General features: G+C 53.8%; 9 protein-coding genes across 9 annotated transcripts; 5 read left to right on the forward strand and 4 right to left on the reverse strand.

Annotated features, from left to right (window-relative positions):
• Nucleotides 1-95: 95 nt before the first annotated feature.
• On the forward strand, nt 96-1,789 carry WHR41_08773 (uncharacterized protein; the record flags this gene model as incomplete). Its single annotated transcript, XM_069377377.1, has 3 exons — nt 96-359; nt 413-484; nt 539-1,789. The coding sequence occupies 3 exons, from the start codon at nt 96-98 to the stop codon at nt 1,787-1,789; spliced, it is 1,587 nt and encodes a 528-aa protein (XP_069225751.1).
• Nucleotides 1,790-1,939: 150 nt separating this feature from the next.
• On the reverse strand, nt 1,940-2,997 carry WHR41_08774 (uncharacterized protein; the record flags this gene model as incomplete). The annotated part of the gene is made up of 2 exons (XM_069377378.1): nt 1,940-2,054; nt 2,111-2,997. The coding sequence occupies 2 exons, from the start codon at nt 2,995-2,997 to the stop codon at nt 1,940-1,942; spliced, it is 1,002 nt and encodes a 333-aa protein (XP_069225764.1).
• A 2,078-nt stretch (nt 2,998-5,075) lies between these two features.
• WHR41_08775 (uncharacterized protein) lies at nt 5,076-5,831 on the forward strand (the record flags this gene model as incomplete). Its single annotated transcript, XM_069377379.1, has 1 exon — nt 5,076-5,831. The coding sequence occupies one exon, from the start codon at nt 5,076-5,078 to the stop codon at nt 5,829-5,831; it is 756 nt and encodes a 251-aa protein (XP_069225765.1).
• On the reverse strand, nt 5,818-7,533 carry WHR41_08776 (uncharacterized protein; the record flags this gene model as incomplete). Its single annotated transcript, XM_069377380.1, has 1 exon — nt 5,818-7,533. One exon carries the CDS (start codon nt 7,531-7,533, stop codon nt 5,989-5,991), a length of 1,545 nt encoding a protein of 514 aa, XP_069225766.1. The 3' UTR covers nt 5,818-5,988.
• Nucleotides 7,534-7,951: 418 nt separating this feature from the next.
• On the forward strand, nt 7,952-10,063 carry WHR41_08777 (uncharacterized protein; the record flags this gene model as incomplete). Its single annotated transcript, XM_069377381.1, has 1 exon — nt 7,952-10,063. One exon carries the CDS (start codon nt 7,952-7,954, stop codon nt 10,061-10,063), a length of 2,112 nt encoding a protein of 703 aa, XP_069225767.1.
• WHR41_08778 (uncharacterized protein) lies at nt 10,015-11,208 on the reverse strand. Its single transcript, XM_069377382.1, has 2 exons — nt 10,616-11,208; nt 10,015-10,551 (listed from the first exon to the last, which is right to left on the reverse strand). The coding sequence occupies exons 1-2, from the start codon at nt 10,930-10,932 to the stop codon at nt 10,281-10,283; spliced, it is 588 nt and encodes a 195-aa protein (XP_069225768.1). The 5' UTR covers nt 10,933-11,208; the 3' UTR covers nt 10,015-10,280.
• Nucleotides 11,209-11,618: 410 nt separating this feature from the next.
• WHR41_08779 (uncharacterized protein) lies at nt 11,619-12,785 on the reverse strand (the record flags this gene model as incomplete). The annotated part of the gene is made up of 1 exon (XM_069377383.1): nt 11,619-12,785. The coding sequence occupies one exon, from the start codon at nt 12,783-12,785 to the stop codon at nt 11,619-11,621; it is 1,167 nt and encodes a 388-aa protein (XP_069225752.1).
• A 163-nt stretch (nt 12,786-12,948) lies between these two features.
• WHR41_08780 (uncharacterized protein) lies at nt 12,949-14,196 on the forward strand. The gene is made up of 2 exons (XM_069377384.1): nt 12,949-14,050; nt 14,105-14,196. The coding sequence occupies exons 1-2, from the start codon at nt 13,130-13,132 to the stop codon at nt 14,171-14,173; spliced, it is 990 nt and encodes a 329-aa protein (XP_069225786.1). The 5' UTR covers nt 12,949-13,129; the 3' UTR covers nt 14,174-14,196.
• A 610-nt stretch (nt 14,197-14,806) lies between these two features.
• WHR41_08781 (uncharacterized protein) lies at nt 14,807-17,851 on the forward strand (the record flags this gene model as incomplete). Its single annotated transcript, XM_069377385.1, has 1 exon — nt 14,807-17,851. One exon carries the CDS (start codon nt 14,807-14,809, stop codon nt 17,849-17,851), a length of 3,045 nt encoding a protein of 1,014 aa, XP_069225785.1.
• Nucleotides 17,852-18,745: the final 894 nt, after the last annotated feature.

An 18,745-nucleotide genomic window follows, 5' to 3' on the forward strand; every position in this document is an offset into this window, starting at 1 on the left:
CGGGATAGGCTTGGCGTTGCTCCTTGAAGACGAGAACAACCGCAAGAAGTGACTTTTTTGAGAGTGACTTTTTTGAGAGTGATCAATTCGCCCGGATGATAACAAAACGCGTCTTGCCTTGCTTGAGGCAAGCTTCTACAGGTGCTTCGAGACGACAGATAGCAAAGTATGGCCGGGTTCAGCGGCGATACTCCAGTACGTCCGGCAGTCCCGTCACGCCAGCAGCCCAGACGCAGTCGTCCGCGGCACCAATAGCCAGCATCACAAACGAGCTAGACAAGCTCTCACCACGTTTTGATATACCTGCTGAGTCTATCGAGATTCTTCAAAGCCCAGCAGAGTTTTACGCAACATTGAAGGCAGGCTTTTCACAACTTTGATCGACGACTGCCAACTAATCGAACGGAAACAGGCCAAAATCCTGAGTGCAAAACACAGGATCTACTTATCAACTCTCTACGTAGGCAAGAGTGAGCATGAGTTGGTTGGTTTGCTTTAAAAGATCAGGAATCATTGGCAAAGGCTCACAACTCCACAGATTGCCACAATTCACGATGCACTAGAAGCGAATGCTGAGCTCAAGGTATCGATAACAACAGACGCCCTCCGAGGAACAAGGGAGGTTCCGAATCCATCCAGTGCCAGCCTCCTCGCATCACTCATCCGTGATTTTGGCTCAGAGCGAGTTGAAATATGCATGTATCACACTCCCAACCTTACAGGCATCCGCAAAGCGATTCTTCCAAAGCGTATCAACGAAGGGTGGGGACTTCAGCACATGAAGCTCTACGGAACAGACGATGAAATCATCATGTCAGGCGCCAACCTTTCTGACGACTACTTCACAAACCGACAAGATCGGTACCACGTCTTCAAGTCGAAGACAGTGACGGACTACTTCGCCAGAGTTTACCGCGCGGTGGCCGATCTCAGCTACCGTGTGATCATAGATGATGCTCAGCCGAGCGGGTTCTCTCTGGAATGGCCAACGACCAACATCCAGCCCGAGCCACTGAAAAATCCCAAGGCGTACATGGCCTCAGCAACAAAATCACTGGCACCTCTCCTGAAGCCTTCTGTTTCCAGCTCACCTAGCGAGAAGGAAGGAGACACCGCAGTCTACCCAGTCCTCCAACTCACACCTCTTCTCAAACCCGACACCTCCACAGAGCTCCCAGCCCTGACTGGTATCCTGCGCAAGCTCGGTACGCCCGAATTCGCAGGATCGAAATGGACTTTCACAGCCGGCTACTTCAACATGACTCCCGAAGTGCGCAACCTCCTCCTGCAGTCTAATGCTGCCTCCGGAACCGTCGTCGCAGCCTCGCCATGGGCAAACGGCTTCTACGGAAGCAAAGGTGTCAGCGGCATGCTGCCTCCAGCTTACACATACCTGGCACGCAGTTTCCTCGACGCCGTTTCTCGGAAGGGCCTCTCCGATCAAATCGCTGTCAAGGAGTGGCGTAAAGGTACAGTCAACCAGCCCGGCGGCTGGACTTACCATGCCAAGGGTATCTGGGTTACATTGCCGAAAGAACAGAACCCCAGCATTTGTCTGATTGGCAGCTCGAATTACACCAGCCGCAGCTACTCGCTAGACATCGAGGCAAACGCGCTGATTGTGACGAGAAATGCCGATTTGCAGCGCCGCCTTGGTGAGGAGGAGAAATGGTTGCAAGACTACGCTAGTCAAATGACTAGAGATGATTACGCGAAGACCGAGAGGCGGGTCGGCTTGCACGTCCGCATTGCTATGTGGATCGTGAAAGTTGTTGGAGGCGCGTTGTAATTCATCCTACTTGTGGGCTATCTGTAAGATACGTATCCGATCTGTACAATACTCTACGTATGCGCTGCCATAGTATGGCAGTCAAGTCAACAGCCATCACGCTCGTGTCTTGTGGAGGCGTCGACTAATCGTGACCTCGCAAAAGTGGTCTCAAGCTTTCGTTGCTTCCGGTGCGATCTCTTCAATCAATTCGAAAAGCTCCTCACTCCATTTCTTCGCCTGCTCCGAGCTGACACGATTGTCCTCCGCAACGCTGTACTTCGGTCTGCCGAATCCATTAGCGACCAGAGATCTGATTTCACAGATCATTGGCAAACTTACTTCTGCACTTGACAATCCATCAAAAAGCCACCATGCGCTTCGGCAGGTAACTGCGGGCTCACAGCATGTACCAGCGTGCGGGCTCCGACTTCTGTCGAACGAGCGAAGATGCTCATGGCAATTGCCTGCACTGCTTTCATGAAGACACTCATATCGTCTCTGAATAGATCGCTCTTGCACGCGCCGGGAGTCTGCACAGTAATTACGACGTTCGATTTCTCCGAGACGGGATTCAGGGCTGCCACGCGCCGCGTGGCGTAGTACACGAGTAGCTTAGAGTAAGAGTAGTAGTTGCCTTCCGGTAACACACCGCGCGAGTTGATGCGAGGAAAGATGGCGCCGTCGGGGTTTTGGAGCTCGGTCGGGTTGACCGTGTACATCATGTCACTGCCGACGAGGGTGAGGCGGCCGCGAGAGCCAGTGCGGGAGGCACTATCTCGCAGTATCGGCAGGAGAAGAAGCTCGAGAAGCGTAGCGCCAATCACGTTCACGGCGAGATGGGCTTCAGTGCCGTCGATTTCTTGCCGCTTGAAGCTGAAGACGCCGGCATTGAGAATCGCGGCGTCGAGTCTAGGGAGAGTGGAAGCGCGTTTCGCAAATGCCGTGATGGAGTCTTTGTTGCTCATATCCAGTTGCCAGACTTCGACTCGCGAAGCAGGAATGTTGCAAGACTTTGAAATGTCGGCAGCCGCTGCTTCACCTTTTGACAAGGTCCGGACGGCGAGGATGATCTTGGCGGCATTGAGACGGGCAAGGTGGCGAGCTGCTTCGAGCCCGAGACCAGTATTTGATCCTGTGACGATGACTGTCTGGTGGGTGAAGTCTGCGGTCTGCTGTGGAACCTTGACCAGTAGCTGGGAGTACAAGAGGTCAAAGAAGTAGACCATTTTCGCTTGGCACTTGAGCTCTGATGATATGTGTTGTGAAAATGTACGGGTGTGCTGTATTATGAAAAGTTCATTCGATCGACAACAGAGGATGCTGATCAGAAAGCAAAGGGAAAGGTGATGATTGAATGCAAAGTATCAGAGAAGTGGCACAACTTGGAGAACGTCGAACATTGACGTTCCAATGGTCAAATACCTTTTGACGAAAGACCATTTATCTACGCTAAACTCAATCACGCGTGATGATCTTGCTAGGTCGAGTCAGAAGTCTAGCAAGAAGATCCGCCGACGTACAGGAAATTGCATTCGACATTCATCCGTCGCGGATGGTTGTTGTCAAAAGTCAAGTCGTGGGCGTCACTGCAAAGTTCAGGCGGAGCTTGTTGGAGACCGAGTCGGCGTGAAGTTGTCCCGCTGCCCCAGATCGGACGATCAAGCACCCTTGCGCGTCCTTCTCTTGAGAACGTCTCTCCCTCTCGAATACCGCTGCACCACCTGCCAATATCGTGGTGGCCGGCAAACCAGGTCTCGATTAACATGCCTCCAACCGCTTTGCTCAGCTTTTGCATTCAATGAAACCAACGGTGTGGTCTCAATAAATCCAGCGACCAGCTCGGGACATGTGTCGATGACGACCGCCGGGCATTTATCCGTTCATGTGCAACTCTATCCATACACAGTCTGCAATTGAGGCAGCTTTGGAGTGCAAAGCATCCGAAACAAGCTGTTCAGTCTCAAAAGTATTCGGTAGTATTAGTCTGGACAATTTGGAAGCAATCTACAGTCAGATATGGCTCCCGAGTAGTTGGGTCCTTCTTTCTTCCACCACATTGTGAAGGTAGCTGAGTCCTAAGGATTCATCGGCCAATCCTCAAAACCTACAGATTGCGAAGGCCACGAGCCAAGATATGGACGTATCGGGAGTGCTAGTAGCGGTGTAGACTCACGACAATGTTTCCCAGCTGCTTGCACCCAGTACCTGCACAAGCTGCCAGCAACCTCTGAAGTTCTGCCGTAACTCCTTCCGCAAAAGCAGCTTTCAAGGGTGCCAGGCAACACGGTGTTTCAGCAGTGACTGCAGAGGCTGGCAGGTGCCACAACAGCAGACTCCTTGCATCAAACACAGTTTCTGCCTGCTGTTGCCTGGAAAAAGCGGCTACCGGCGTCAAGTTTTCACTTCGTTTGACCGCGATCTGGACTGTGAGTCATTAAGCGATTGGCTCGAAGAATGTGAACTGACCTCAGATACCGCTCATCCCCGCTCTGCCTTTCTTTCATCGACAACCAACAGAAGATCTCCCATTGCCCTCAGTGGAAAAGCGTCGTTCAAGTGGGCATCTACCAGAATCTATCTGGGAGAATATTCAAGACGACCCACGTGAGCCCGACTACGGCGAGTTTGATGAATCTGATGAGTATGAATTTGATGAGTACGAATCTGACGATTATGGGTTTCCTGATCAGAAGAGGAGGACGAAGGCGTGGACTATGAGTACGACGAGGATGAATATGAGGATCAGGATGAGGATCAGGGCCAGGACCAGGATTGAGAAAAGACGGAAAGACCGGGAGGCCTATTCCAAAAGGCCACTTTGTTGATGGTGGTGGCTGACCTTCAGCTTTTGCTTTCTGCTCTGGGGATCTGGATATGATTGTTGTTCAGCGACCTCAGGGCCATCTTTTTGTATCTTCGAGTGAACACAAGTTTTGGATTTTGTCTCCAATCTCTCAAGAGGTGTTTGTCATTGCAAGCATTGATGTGCTTGCCCATGCTGGTTATCTCGATGGTAACTGTGCAAATCCCTCTTCGAATAGGCTAAGTAGTGACATCAGCACTCAGGAGTGGATTCTGTGCAAACATTCCTGAAGACAATGGAACAACACTCTGGTAACTGGAAAATGCAGGGGATGTTGGTGAGCAGATAGTATGCTTGTTTATCAGTCTGACGCTCTAGATGAGATAGTGAAGCCGTTGCCCTAACCCTAACCCTAAATTCTCTAAAACACATCTCACCTCAATCCTTCGTATCTCCTGTAGGGAACCAATCCCAATCCAACAAGAGAGGCATTTGGGCAAAATGGTAACTACACTCGCAACATCTCCGGCTTCTCTACACGCCCTACTCCTACTCTCTGACTCAGCCCTTCCTCTCGGGTCTTTCGCCTTCAGCAGCGGCCTCGAGTCATTCCTTGGACACCGCAAGCAACCGACAGCGCAGCAAAAGAGCAAAGCCTTCAACATCTTCCTTGACCACTCACTTGAGAACCTTGCGAGCACGGCTCTCCCGTATGTCCTCTCAGCCTACCACGACCCCAGCGTCCTACAAGACCTCGACAACGACGTGGACGCCAGCACGCCCTGCACCGTCGCCCGCCGCGCCAGCATTGCGCAAGGCAAAGCGCTACTGACCATCTGGGAGCGCGCTCTCAGCGCCGCCGCGACAGCTGAGCCAGCTGCAGAGGCCGTCAGCGCGTTCGCTAAAGCAGCAAAATCTTCCAAACCCGACGCCTCGGGCTTGCAGCTTATCAATGGCCATTTCCCGCCACTGTTCGGCGCCGTGGCTCGTGCGCTTGGCCTCGCGGAACAGGAAACATGCTACCTCTTTCTCCTTAATCATGCCAAAGCCATGCTCAGCGCAGCCGTACGAGCCAGTGTCATGGGTCCGTACCAGTCGCAGGCTGTGCTTGCTAGCGCGGCGTTGCAAGAGCATATCAATGACCTAATCCGAAGGTACAAGGGCCTCCGAGCTGGTGACGCGGCTGTGAGTGTGCCTGCTATGGATCTGTGGATGGGGCGTCACGAGCTTCTCTACTCACGGATTTTCAATTCATGATGGTTCGTCATTTGGACTTGGCTACGCTAATTTTGGTTCGCTTTCGCCCTCCAAATTTTCCGCCGTATACTATGTCATGCTATGCTGGGTATCTCAATGTTCAACAAACTTGTATCGGCTGGCGGGCTTCTTCCCTCAATCTCACAGCACTGGCCTTCTACCTCGCCGCTCCGATGGCGCTCCTGCCCTTCCTCCTCGCCGGGCCGAGGCCGGATCTGACTTCGTCGAGCTGCTCCATACCGGTCTGAGGGCCGAAACGCTTGAGCTTGCGACTGGCTTTGCCGCTCACTGAGTGGTTGCCGAGGAAGTCATCCATGATGCTGTCGAAGTCGGAGCGTTGCAGCTGTGGCGCCTCGCTGTCTGTGGCCCGGCTGTAGGAAGAGATACCGCTGACGCCACTCATGCCAGACATTTGGCTGTACTTGCTCATTCTCGACGCTTTCGACATGCCGGTCATGCCGGAGGCTGTGGACATGGTGTCGTTCATCGGGCCCATTTCGTCGTCTTCCATCTCTTCGGCGATGGTGTACGCTTCCTCGAGCTTGTCAAAGCGGTCGTCGAGCAGGTTTTGCTGATCTGTGCGAACCAAGGCGGAAGAGGACATGGAGTAGTTCGAGGTGGATGTCTTGGCACCCTTGCGCTTCTTTCCGGGGCGGCTGGCAAGGGACGACACCATGGAGGCATCGAAAGCAGAGGGAGCAGCCTTAGCTTCCTTGCCGGCTTCCTTGTTGGCTTTCGCCTCGTGCTTGAACTTCTTGAACTCGTCGAGCCAGGCACCTTCTGTGGGATCGGCAGGCAGCGCAGCTTGCGTGTCGGAAGGCGGTGCGATCAGCTCGCCGTCTGCTGGTTGTGGCACGTTCAGTTTTGGTGGCGGACTCGCAGCTCTGATAGTGTCGTCGCTCTCCCAACCATCATCCAGTTCGCCTTCGCCCGCTTCAAACATTTGCTGCTCGCCCAGTCTCTCCCACTCGTCTTGTTCAATTTCCCTACCTTCTTTCACCAAATCGCCAAAGAAGTCATCCTCGTCGTCCACATAAGCGTCATCATTCAGTGCCTCCAACGTCTCACGCAATCGAGGGTCCATGTCAGGCTGGAAACCTGCAATAGCGTCTGGAATATCCTGTTGGTCTTGATACGTCCGCCTCCGGACAAACTCGCTCGGCAGGACGTCTTCGGGCAGCAGGCTTCGTGCCGCACTGCTCGCCATGCTGCTCTGTCCAACACTCTGTGCATCGTCGAAGCGACCTCCGGCGTTGCTCCCGATATCCATGTCCCTCAGCGCATCCTCAAGCTTTTGCTTCCCCTTCTGCTGCTTGGCCGGCTGTGCCTCGATCCACGCAACCGGGCCGTCTCCAGAGCCCAAGTCTTTCATGTGCTGCATATAGTCGTACTGCGTGTCGTCGTAGAAGACGCCGTGCTGTGCCGCCTCGCCCTCATTCGGTCGGAAGCTCATGCCAAATTCCTCTTCCAGGTCGCCGCGCTGCTTGCCTCTCCTCGACACGCCTGAAGTACCGGACACCATGGAGGCGCCGGAGGAGGAAGGCAGGTCGCTGTCGTCGTCTTGGCCGCGGTGGCGCGACACCTTTTCGGTGAAGACCATAGAGGGAGCATTTTCATCGTTGATGAGCGGATCATTTTGGGCGCGGTGAACGAGCGTGAAGGTCGTCGCCGTCTTTTTGTCGAACTTGCGACGGGGAGGCATTTTGGCGGTGTTTGTTTGATTTCCCTTGGTTTTCAGCCGTCCAGTGCTTCCAGAATATGGCCTGCTTCTCAAGAGAAATTGCCAGGCGAAAGAAAAATTGGGCTAAAGGTCCGGCTGACTCTCTAATTTCCACCTGAATGTCCCACAGGCACGAGGAGGAAAAAAAGCCGATCGCATTCTTGGCGGGGTCTCGAGTGACGCCAGCGGGGCAGGGCAGTTTTGCGACAAGTCCTTCAGAATTAATCATCACTGCCGCCAGACTCATACCACCCACCCAGCTACAAATAATTCTTTGAAGTGTGCTGTGCCTGGTACCAGGAGTCAGTCTTGCACATTATATATTCCACCGCCGACAGGGCAATCTCAAGAAGCGAAAATACTGGATCTGGTGCACGACTAAACTCACATATTCGGAAAGATGGGTCTTCCCAAGAGCAAGAACACGGTCGGTCTCGGCAACTCGCTGATGAACGACCGTTTCGGCAAGGGAAAGAAGAGCAACATGCACCGCGGTGGTACCGCACCTGACAAGGGCGGCAAAGGAGGAATCAAGCGCATGGATATGCAGGGTAACGAATACATTACGAACGAGGCGAAAGAAGATGACTGGGTGAAGATGCGCTCAATCACTGAGCAGGGCGCGCTCGACGAGTTCTTGTCTACCGCTGAGCTGGCTGGCACGGACTTTACGGCGGAGAAGATGAACAACGTCAAGATCATTCACAGAGATCAGAAGAACCCTTACCTGCTTTCAGCAGCTGAGGAGCGTGGTGTGATGAAGAAGCAGAACGCAAAGCGCGCCCGTCTGACCATTCCCAGACGGCCGGCGTGGGACAAGAACATGACTGCCCAGGAGTTGCACAGGCGCGAGAAGGAGGCCTTCCTCGAGTGGCGAAGAAACCTCGCAGAGCTACAGGAAATTGACGACCTACTCATGACACCGTTTGAGCGTAACTTGGAAGTCTGGAGGCAGCTGTGGCGTGTCATTGAGCGATCAGACTTGATCGTGCAGATTGTCGACGCGCGCAACCCGCTGATGTTCCGAAGTGCAGACTTGGACAGCTATGTCAAAGAGGTGGATAAGAAGAAGCGCAACCTGCTTCTAGTGAACAAGGCAGACATGATGACATTGGAGCAAAGAACTGCGTGGGCGGAGTATTTCATGGAACACGGCATCAACTTCCGTTTCTTCTCCGCAGAGCTGGCGAAGGAGATCAACGAGGCGAGAGGCAGCGATGACGAGGACGAGCCTATTGACAATGAGAGTGAAAGTGAAAGCGAAGAAGAGTCGGATGAAGAGGAAGGCTTGTCCGACATGGACAGCCGGGACGGTCTTGATGACGAAGATGTGGAGGAAGAGCTTCACGAGGACGTCAAAGCTGTTCAAAAGAAGCAGCGCAAGGTCGACTTCAAGGAGCAGCAAGATAAAGACAGTCAATGGGTGGACGAAGAGAACGTCGACGCACCTCCGCCAATGGACGTGCCGATCTCGGTAGAGGAGCAGACTAGGATCTTAACGACAGAGGATCTCGAGGCACTGTTTTTGAAGCACTCTCCTAAGATTCCGAAGACGGAGCAGGAGCCCGGAAAGCCGGCACGCAAAACCCAGATTGGTCTCGTGGGTTACCCTAACGTCGGTAAATCTTCGACCATCAACGCTCTCTTGGGCGCAAAGAAGGTTTCGGTCTCTGCGACGCCTGGTAAGACAAAGCATTTCCAGACTATTCACCTGTCGGACAAGGTCGTACTCTGCGATTGCCCCGGTCTGGTCTTTCCCAACTTCGCGAACACAAAGGCCGAGCTCGTGTGTAACGGTGTTCTGCCGATCGACCAGCTCCGCGAGTACTCCGGTCCTGGCGCCCTTGTCGCGCAGAGAATTCCACAGGCGTTCCTCGAGGCAGTTTACGGCATGAAGATCCAGACCAGGCCTATCGAAGAGGGTGGTACTGGCTTCCCGACAGGTGAAGAGATGCTGCGTGCCTACGCTCGTGCAAGAGGTTTCGCGACTCAAGGTCTTGGTCAGCCTGACGAAAGCAGAGCCGCCAGATGGGTCCTCAAGGACTACGTTAAGGGTAAATTGCTCTTCTGTCAGCCGCCGCCCGCAGACCCACCCATAGACCCTCACCACTTCAACCGCGAGCTCTACGACGCGGCGCATTTGCCTGAGAAGCGCCGCGCTGCACTCGCCGCCAGCGTGGAAGCAGCAATGAGACAATCGAACAACCCCTCGCTAATGGACGACCCGGACATTATCCCCATGCCACATGTGAGTGGTAACAAGGGCAGGAAGCTGGACAACCAGTTCTTCGCCGCTGGTTCGGGCAATGCTCGTCTCGAGCAGCCTTTCCATTACAAGTACTCTGAACAAGGCAAAGAGTTCAGCGGTCGTAAGCTCAAGACAATGACCGCTTTGGAGAAGGACATTGATCCCGCGGATGTGAAGAACTCGAAGAAGCATTTCAAGGGTAACAAGCGGGCAAACAAGTTCAACGTCAAGTACTCGAACAAGAGTCAGAACGATTATGAGTAGGATAGAGGACTCTCCATATTTTTAAGTCAGCTTGACGCATCGACTCTTCGTTTCTTGGTGCAGTAACTCCATACTGTTCGTGTCAAAAGTTCAAGATCTCAAAACGGCTCGCTTGCACCTTGCGAATCCCCATTTGGGCGGAAGTGAAACAGCGTACTCAACACATTAGCCACAATGCCCTGCAATCTTGTCGTCTCCCTTCTCTAAAAACCTAACTTCACCACCCAAACATCGGCACGCCCGCCGCAGCCCCAGGCCTCCCCAACACCGCCCTCAGCGGCATCTCCTGGTACTGCCCGTACTTCTCATTAATCTCCTCCTCGCCCCACTCGCGTTCCGGTTCCGTGCCTGCATAGTGGCCCTGCGCATCGTGCCGGAAGTGTCGCAGGTACTCGCCGCGCGGCATCTTGACGGCCTTGTACGTGTCGCGGTCGGGCTGTGAGAGCACGCGCGTGCTCATGCGGCGGAAGAAGTTGCGAGGCGGAGGGCTAGGGTACGTTAGTGAGATGAGGTGGCAATGGAGATTGGGGGTTGAAGAGAGATGTAACTCACCGGTCGGGTAAAGGGTCGTCGAAGGAGTCGCGGCGCTGCTGCTTCTTGGTCACCCGCACGGTGACGATGATAATGTCGTCGTCGCTAGGCGGGTTTGCAGGATCGCGCTCGAAGATGACGCCGGCGCTGAGGAAGCCGCCTACTGAGCGGGTGCGGACGCCGTGGAGGGTGGGTTGGTGAGTCGGAAGGGAGGCGCGGCGACCTTCCTGGGGTGAAGGTGGCGATGTGGATGTCGTGGAGGCGCGGCGCGGAGGTGGCGGGAAGTTATCGTAGGCTGCGGCATAGGACGACATTATGCGTGAGTGGAGAGGCTCCATGGCGTTGTATGATTTTCTGAACTGTGTCGGTTTGGAGGTGAGGTCAGATATCTTGGAATGACATCCCTTGGCTGTGTGACAAGGTCTTTGGAATGCTTTTAATGCCACACTTCAACAGTAGCGATGCACGCTCACGCGACCTTCAAGGTCGGAGTATGTTTGAACTCAAAGTCCTAGGACCGAGGAGCTGCTGCTAGTGATTGTCATCTGCATAAGCAATGCGAAGCTCACTGCAGCTCAAGAGGGTGAGTCAAACCGAAGCTGGAAAGCAAGAGATCAGCGTGCAGACTCACGTCAGGAGAGCAGGCCGTAAAAACAAGAACCATGCACGTAGTTGGCTACCTGATAGTGACGTCGGCCAACCAGCGGCGGTGGTGTGACAGCAAGGTACCGGCATTGAGGTATAGCCCCACCTTTGACACGTGACCTCGCAATTCGCCAGGTACCAATTCATCTACATTTCTTTTCTTACAGCTAAGGCGATCCATCAGGCACCATATCCGAAGCCTACCTAGGCAGAACTTCTGCAAAGTCACAACAGTGGTGAGACTGAGATTTGATCTCGACAATCAAGATGTGCTGGATCTTCAATGCATAAAGGAATGCAACGTCTTTCGATGGACTAAAAAGGACTGGGTATCTCAATTAGCAAACTCGCGACGCCTCACCAATGAAATGACACATTATCAATCCTCGTTCTCCGCTTGCCCGTAGAGAATCTCGCAGACGCCTCCAATGGGTATATCCATGACGGCATCCGTGCCTTCCGTCCACAAGTCCCTCCAATCCACGCCCGGCTCCAGTCCTACTCCCTTGTTCAAACTAGCTTGCCTGCTGTGCCCGCCGTATTTGCCTCGCCCACCCTTGCCTGCTCCACTTCGACTGCGATCCGGACTCTCGCTCCGCCAGCTCGGCTTCTCTTCTCGCACGAGTCGGCCTCGCGAGTCTATCATAGCGACGTTCGCCGCTTCGTCCACGAAACACTCTACCGAGCCCATAGGAATTGTCAAGTAGCCTGTGTTGTAACTCGCGAGCGCGACATAGATGTACACGACAAACATGACCGTCCACGCCGGTATCGCGAGCGCCCACCATCTATTCGGGTAATAGTATATTCCTAGCGAGTGGAGGAAAGGCGACGGTAGGAAGGACCAGAGCAAGTAGACAACGAAGACGAGCGACGAGACGAGATACAGCGTGAAGCCATAGTACTCGTATGTCGGGACTTTCGGGCTGGCACGTGGGATGGGCTTCGCGGTGCGGAAGCTCGAGGTCAGCGTGCTGGCTGCGGCAGAGTTGGGAGTCTGTGAGCCAGTGCCGCGAGTGTGAGGTGTGCCGCCTTCGTCTGAGGAAGGATCTGGGGTGCCCGGTCGGCTGTTTTGGGAGCTGAAGTTGGGTCGCAGGAGTGAGGTGAGGGACGGTGATGGTGGAAGAGGTGTTGGTGGTCGATTGTAGAAGGGCGGTGCGAATGCAGAAGGTGCGAGGTATGTGTGACTGCGGGAGTGCTGGTGGTAGAACTTGTGTGCCGGAGGAAGAGAGGTGATGTGTCCGCTTTCTTCCTCTGATGCCTCCTCGTCTGAGGCCGAGTCGCCTGGAGAGAAAGTTCGGGCCTCATGCGCGTCAAGGGCAAAGTCTTCGATCGATGCAGGCTCGGATGGAGAGGTTATGTCGTCTGGCGAGAGGAGGCCTTGGTCTGGCCGGGTATTGGTAGGTGTAGCATTTGCGGTGCTTGAGTCGCTGTTCTGGGCAGAGGTGATCGAGTGTAGGGTGGGAAGGTTCGGGGTGGATTTCGAGTATATGCCCGCCGGCTTGGAAGGCGGCTTGTGCGAGTCGCCTCGACTTTGGGGTGGCATTGTGTGTAGTGCCAATGGTGTCCAGTGTGGATAGGACTGGCCGTGGCCCAAGTTGGACGGGTGTGATGGGGTCGCGCGTGGGGGAGGCTCGCGTTGCGCCAGATTTCCCCACGCCTCATCTTCACCCCAGACATCAGTGACTTGAAGCCAACCAACCAAATCGTACGTCTTGTCATCAGTTGCAGAATACCATTTCGATCGGTCCAGTATCTCGATCTTCCCTGGATCCACAAATAGTAGAGAATACAAATCGTTCAATTCCCTGTGAACACTGGACGCAAAAGTTTGCAGAGGACGACGGCTCTTCTTCCTATACAAAAGAAGCATCCGGCCTGTCACGAAACATGAAGATCGCGACTCTGCAACTCGACTCCAAAATTCGGAATGTCACGACAAACATCGCCACTGCAGACTCCATCCTAGCATCTTCTCCGCCCCCTCCGGACCTTGACCTTCTGGTACTGCCGGAACTGGCTTTCACAGGCTACAACTATCCTTCGTACGATTCGATCCAACCTTACCTTGAGCCCACAACTGCAGGCGCCACGACAAAATGGGCCATCGCTACTGCCACACGCCTGAGGTGTCACGTAATCGTCGGATATCCTGAAATATCAACAGACATCGACGAGGATCGCCAACCTACGACGGATGGAGAGCCCGTACATAAACGATACAACTCCACAGTAACTGTCAGCCCAACTGGCGAAATCCTAGCCAACTATCGCAAATCTTTCCTTTACTACACCGATGAGAGTTGGGCAGCGGAAGGCCCTGCAGGCTTCTACTGCGACTCTCTCGGCTCATTGGGCAAGGTGGGCCTTGGTATCTGCATGGATATTAATCCTTACCAGTTTTCCGCGCCTTGGGACAAATACGAGTTCGCCACACATGTCTTGTCTGGTGGCGCGAAGTTGATCGTCATGTCCATGGCGTGGCTGACGACACTACCGAAGGAGGAGATCAAGGTGCTCCCTGGCCAGCCTGCTTTGGAAACCGTAGGCTACTGGCTGCAACGGTTTGAGCCTGCGATCGAAGCGAGCAAATCTGGAGAGGACATCACAGTGGTGTTCTCGAACAGGATTGGGATCGAGTGGAACGAAGTCAAAGAACTTACCACGAAGACTGGACAAGTTATTCCCCTAGGCGATGAAGTCTGTTATGCTGGGAGCAGTTGCGCCATGAGATTCAGTAATGGAGAGGTCAGCATTTTGGATATGCTTGGAAAGGGAGAGGAGGGATTGTTACTTGTTGACACCGATATCGTAAGTCTTGTTGAAGACAGGAGTGCCTCAGCCAATTGAGCTAACGACCAGCAGCCTGCCAAGTACGCTTTGCGACTCAGAGAACGCATAACAACCAACGAAGAAGAAGAAGATACAAGTTAATAAACCGTTCACGATTACCGTCATTCTTCGTTTAAGCCATACCCTTTGCGGCCATCCATTGACGAAGTGCGACGCAGATCGGAACTTTTCCAACGTTCGATTCACTATTCCATGGCTTATGTCGCCTTCTCAATTCCTTAAGATTCTACTCGCGCAGAGTACAGCAGATAATGAGAGGTGCATCACACGCGTGGTGAAGATGGCTTCAAGTTGTCGTCTCAAGCAAAGCCCGACAGACTTTCAGCACACAAGACGAACTTCTTTAGCCGGCTACTCCGGAATGCAGATCGCACCTGTCGTTCCGACTTTGCAGTCATCATTGAGTGCTCCACTCGGAATCAGATCCCACGAGGCTCCGATCATGGTCACAAATGTCTTTGCCAAGCATACCAAGTCGCCAAGTCTTGCTAATGAGCGGAGAATATATGGGGAATGGGGTGTGGAGGCGACCGACACCCCTCATGTGGTCCCGACAAAATACGAGTAATCCTCAAAGATGGTTGGCGATGTTGCGAGTCGCGTTGACGTCGTCATGGTGGGCAGGGCATGGATGCGAAGATATATAAATGCGCTCTACCTAGCGTGGGGTCTTAACGCAAGCCACACCCGGTCCTCCATTCGAGCACTGGCAACATGAGCGCTATGTCGAGCGTGTCAACCTTCCCAGGGTTTGTTCCTGATTGGTCCAACCTTGATGTCCTCCATCGGAACGAGGTCCCGGCTAGGGCTATCTTTTACAACTATGCTTCTGAGGCCGCCGCCTTGTCATTTAGCAAATCTGAAGCTGAATATGAAAGCCTGAACGGAGATTGGAAGTTCAACTACGCCGACTCCCCATTCGATGCTCCAGCATGGGATGAAGCTGAGTCGTGGGATACCATTGAGGTCCCAGGTCACTGGCAGAGACAAGGATACGGACGCCCTCACTACACCAACATCCACTATCCTTTCCCGGTTTCACCTCCGAATGTGTCCTATCAAAATCCTACCGGCTCCTACTGGCGTCAATTCGAAGTTCCGGAGAAGTGGGATGGTCAGCACATCCGTGTTCGCTTCGAAGGCGTCGACAGCGCATTCCACGTTTACGTCAACGGAGACGAGGTCGGATACAGTCAAGGAGCTCGCAACCCTGCGGAGTTTGATATCACCGAATACCTTTCACCTGGCCAAAGCAACAACCTTTCTGCCCGGGTTTATCAATGGTCTGATGGGTCTTATCTCGAAGATCAGGATCAATGGTGGCTGTCCGGTATCTTCCGCGACGTGTACTTGATGCCTTTCTCTGAATCCTCAATCCAAGACTACCAAATCGTGCCGCATGTTGCTGATGACTTCAAGTCTGGGTTCTTCAGCTTCAACATTACAACTGCCGGTGGCAACGGAACTGTCAGTGCAAAACTTCTCGCTCCGAACGGGGCGGAGCTTGAGACCTATGAAGGATCAGCGTCTGGAAACATTACCATGCAGGTCTCTGGGGGTGACTTCCACCTTTGGTCTGCCGAAACACCGACGCTCTACACGGTGGTTTTGAACTTAGGTGAACAGTACATCAGCCAAAAAGTCGGTTTCCACCGTATCGAACTCAGCGGTCCCAACATGCTGGTCAACGGTGAGCCTATCATCATCTACGGTGTGAACAGGCACGAGCACAACTCCGAGTCTGGCAGAACAGTCCCTTACGAGGCTATGCGTGCCGACATGATCCGCATGAAGCAGAGCAACATCAACGCCATCCGCGCTGCTCATCAACCCCACCACCCTGACTTCTTCGACCTTGCGGATGAGTTGGGCTTCTATGTCATTGCAGAGGCAGACTTGGAATGCCATGGCTTCAACGACATCAACGACACCGTCTATGGTGCTTCTCAGTGGACCTCAAACAACACCGATTGGACCGGCGCCTACCTTGATCGTGCCGAACAACTTGTTGACAGACTGCGAAACCACGTCTCCATCATCATCTGGTCTCTCGGCAACGAGTGCTACTATGGTCAAAACCATGTCGAAATGTACAACTGGATTCACGAGACCGACCCCACCCGCCTTGTGCACTATGAGCCTGACCAGAATGCTACATCGACCGATATGTACAGCCACATGTACCCATCACTCGAGGACATGGACGAGCAGATTAGTAATTTCACAGACAAATTCTACATCCTCTGCGAGTATGCCCACGCCATGGGCAACGGTCCCGGAGGTCTCGTTGAGTACGTCAACAAGTTCAGGACTGAGCCCCTCATCCAAGGTGGACTCGTGTGGGAATGGAACAACCATGGTCTGAGGCACGAGCAAAATGGCACTGAGTTCTACGCTTATGGCGGTGACTTCGGCGACTACCCGAACGATGCCGACTTCATCATGGACGGTCTCACCCTGTCCGACCACACGCCCATGCCATCTCTCTATGAGTACGCTAAGATCATTCAGCCTGTTGAGGTAAAGCTTTCCAACGATTCTACTCAGATGATGATCAGGAACTGGTACGACTTCCTCGATTTGTCTCATCTGGATGCTTCCTGGCATATCGTTCGTGACGGCGGTGCCAACGCTTCTACTTCTACTCCACTCAACGTCTCTGTCGCCGCGGGAGAAACCGTATCTGTTCCAGTTCCAATTAATCGCAACACTCTCGATTCCGAGGCTTGGCTGACGGTCGAGTTTGCTCTCAAGGAGGACCATGCCTGGGCTCCGGCAGGCCATGTTGTTGCCTTCGATCAGCTCTACCTTGAAGGCCCCATGGCTGGCCAGTCAAACAGCACTCTGCAGACACGCTCCTCTTTCGCGCTATCTAACCGCCAAACCGAAGTCAACATGACTCAAACAGGCAACCGAATCATGGTCCACAGCGGCGACTCGACCTTCGGCTTCGACCTCGTCCGCGGCAACGTCACATGGACTTCCAACGGCGTTGACCTCTTCAACCGTGGCCCGGAGCTGTATTTCTACCGTGCCATGACGCAAAACGACAACGGCCAGAGCGGCGACGCCGAGTTCTGGAACGACGCCTGGGTCCACTCCATGCGCACTCAAGTCCGCGACGTCTTCTGGGAAGACACCGGCGATGCGCTCGAGGTCCGCTACAACGTCCGTGTCGCCCCTCAGGTCCTCGAATGGGGCGCGGAAGCAGACATCATCTACACGATCCCGCATGATGAAGGCGCGCTCTCCATCCACGCCCAAGGCGACTTCGTCGGCAACAACACGCCCGAGGTCCTCCCTCGCATCGGTCTCCTGACCCATCTCAACCAAGACTTCGACGATGTCGCCTGGTTCGGCCGCGGCCCAGGGGAGAATTACCCCGACTCGAAGCAATCCCAGCTTTTCGGCGAGTACTCGTCGTCCGTCGCCGAACTCTTCACCTATTACGACTACCCGCAAGAGAACGGCAACCGCGGCGAGCTACGCTGGCTACAGATCGGCAACCCGAACGCAGGCCTTACGCTCGACGCGCGCATGGACGGCGAGCCGTTCAGTTTCACGGCCAAGCGCGTGTCGGACTACGACCTCAACGACGCGCAGCACCCGCACGACCTGCAGCAGCTGAACATGACGATCCTGAACCTGGACATGAAGAACAACGGTCTGGGCAGCGCGACGGTGGGCCCGAGGCCTTTCGAGCAGTACAAGTGCTATTCTGGGCCGTTTGACTTTACCTTTCACTTGAAGTTGGTGTAGCTGAAGACTTCAGGTGGCGAGCAATGACTATGTAGCATGAAGATATGACGAAAATGAACAATATCTTGCATCACCTCGCGCTAAGAATGCGACACAGTCCAACCTGCCGCGCTTCTCAATGGCCAACCTGAATGAGTTTGCTGCTTCCCTCAAGCACAATACAACATTCTGGCTTAATGCCGGTGAAGTGAAGTCAATGCGCGCTGTTTGTGCACGTGATCATCAAACAGCTTTCACTGTTGTCTGTCGCCTGATCAATATGAGCGCGCGCGCGCCCGACCTCTCCTTCAAAAGCGCGACTGTTTGCTCGTTTGCGCTTCCCACTCATATCCTTCATCGATTTTGTATCGGACTATACATTCAACGCTACCACACTCACCACCTCACACCTTTTGTCAATGCTACTCCACGGGTACGCATACGACAAATGGCTTCCTTCAAAAGTCTCCCTCCGGAGATCCGCGAGATCATCTATGGCTACGCTCTCGCCTTCGACACGCCGTTGAGTCACGTCAACAGAATGCAGCCATTTGTCAAGAAGCTCACTGGAGTCGATGGAGAGATACCTGTGGCCTCGTGCTTCCTGCAATGGGATCCTGGAGTTCTCTCTGAGTCGACTGAAGAATGCAGCCTCGAGTCAGACAGCGAGCGCGACACCGAGCTCGACAGCGGCCCCAACAGTGAGCCTACAAGCGATCACGGTGGCGATGTTGAAATAAACCACGACAGCGAATGCATCTCTAGATACGGTAGCGGCTCTGACCACGAAGATGAGCGGAATCGTGTCAACACTGCGATCTTGACAGTCGACAAGCGTACCTACAAGGAAGCTATCGCCGTATTTTACAAGATCAACTTCATCCATTTTGACTTCGATCTTATCCACATGACGAT

This window comes from Cladosporium halotolerans (assembly GCF_011745625.1).
Source record: "Cladosporium halotolerans strain TM138-S3 chromosome Unknown Sca46, whole genome shotgun sequence".
NCBI lineage: Eukaryota > Fungi > Ascomycota > Dothideomycetes > Cladosporiales > Cladosporiaceae > Cladosporium > Cladosporium halotolerans.

Excerpts from the sequence above, each read along its gene's own strand:
- WHR41_08778 (XM_069377382.1), bottom strand. The coding sequence starts at position 10,932 with ATGGAGCCTCTCCACTCACGCATAATGTCGTCCTATGCCGCAGCCTAC. Across the intron at positions 10,552-10,615 it reads GACGACCCTTTACCCGACCG|CCCTCCGCCTCGCAACTTCT; the intron begins GTGAGTTACATC and ends AACGTACCCTAG.
- WHR41_08780 (XM_069377384.1), top strand. The coding sequence starts at position 13,130 with ATGAAGATCGCGACTCTGCAACTCGACTCCAAAATTCGGAATGTCACG. Across the intron at positions 14,051-14,104 it reads TACTTGTTGACACCGATATC|CCTGCCAAGTACGCTTTGCG; the intron begins GTAAGTCTTGTT and ends AACGACCAGCAG.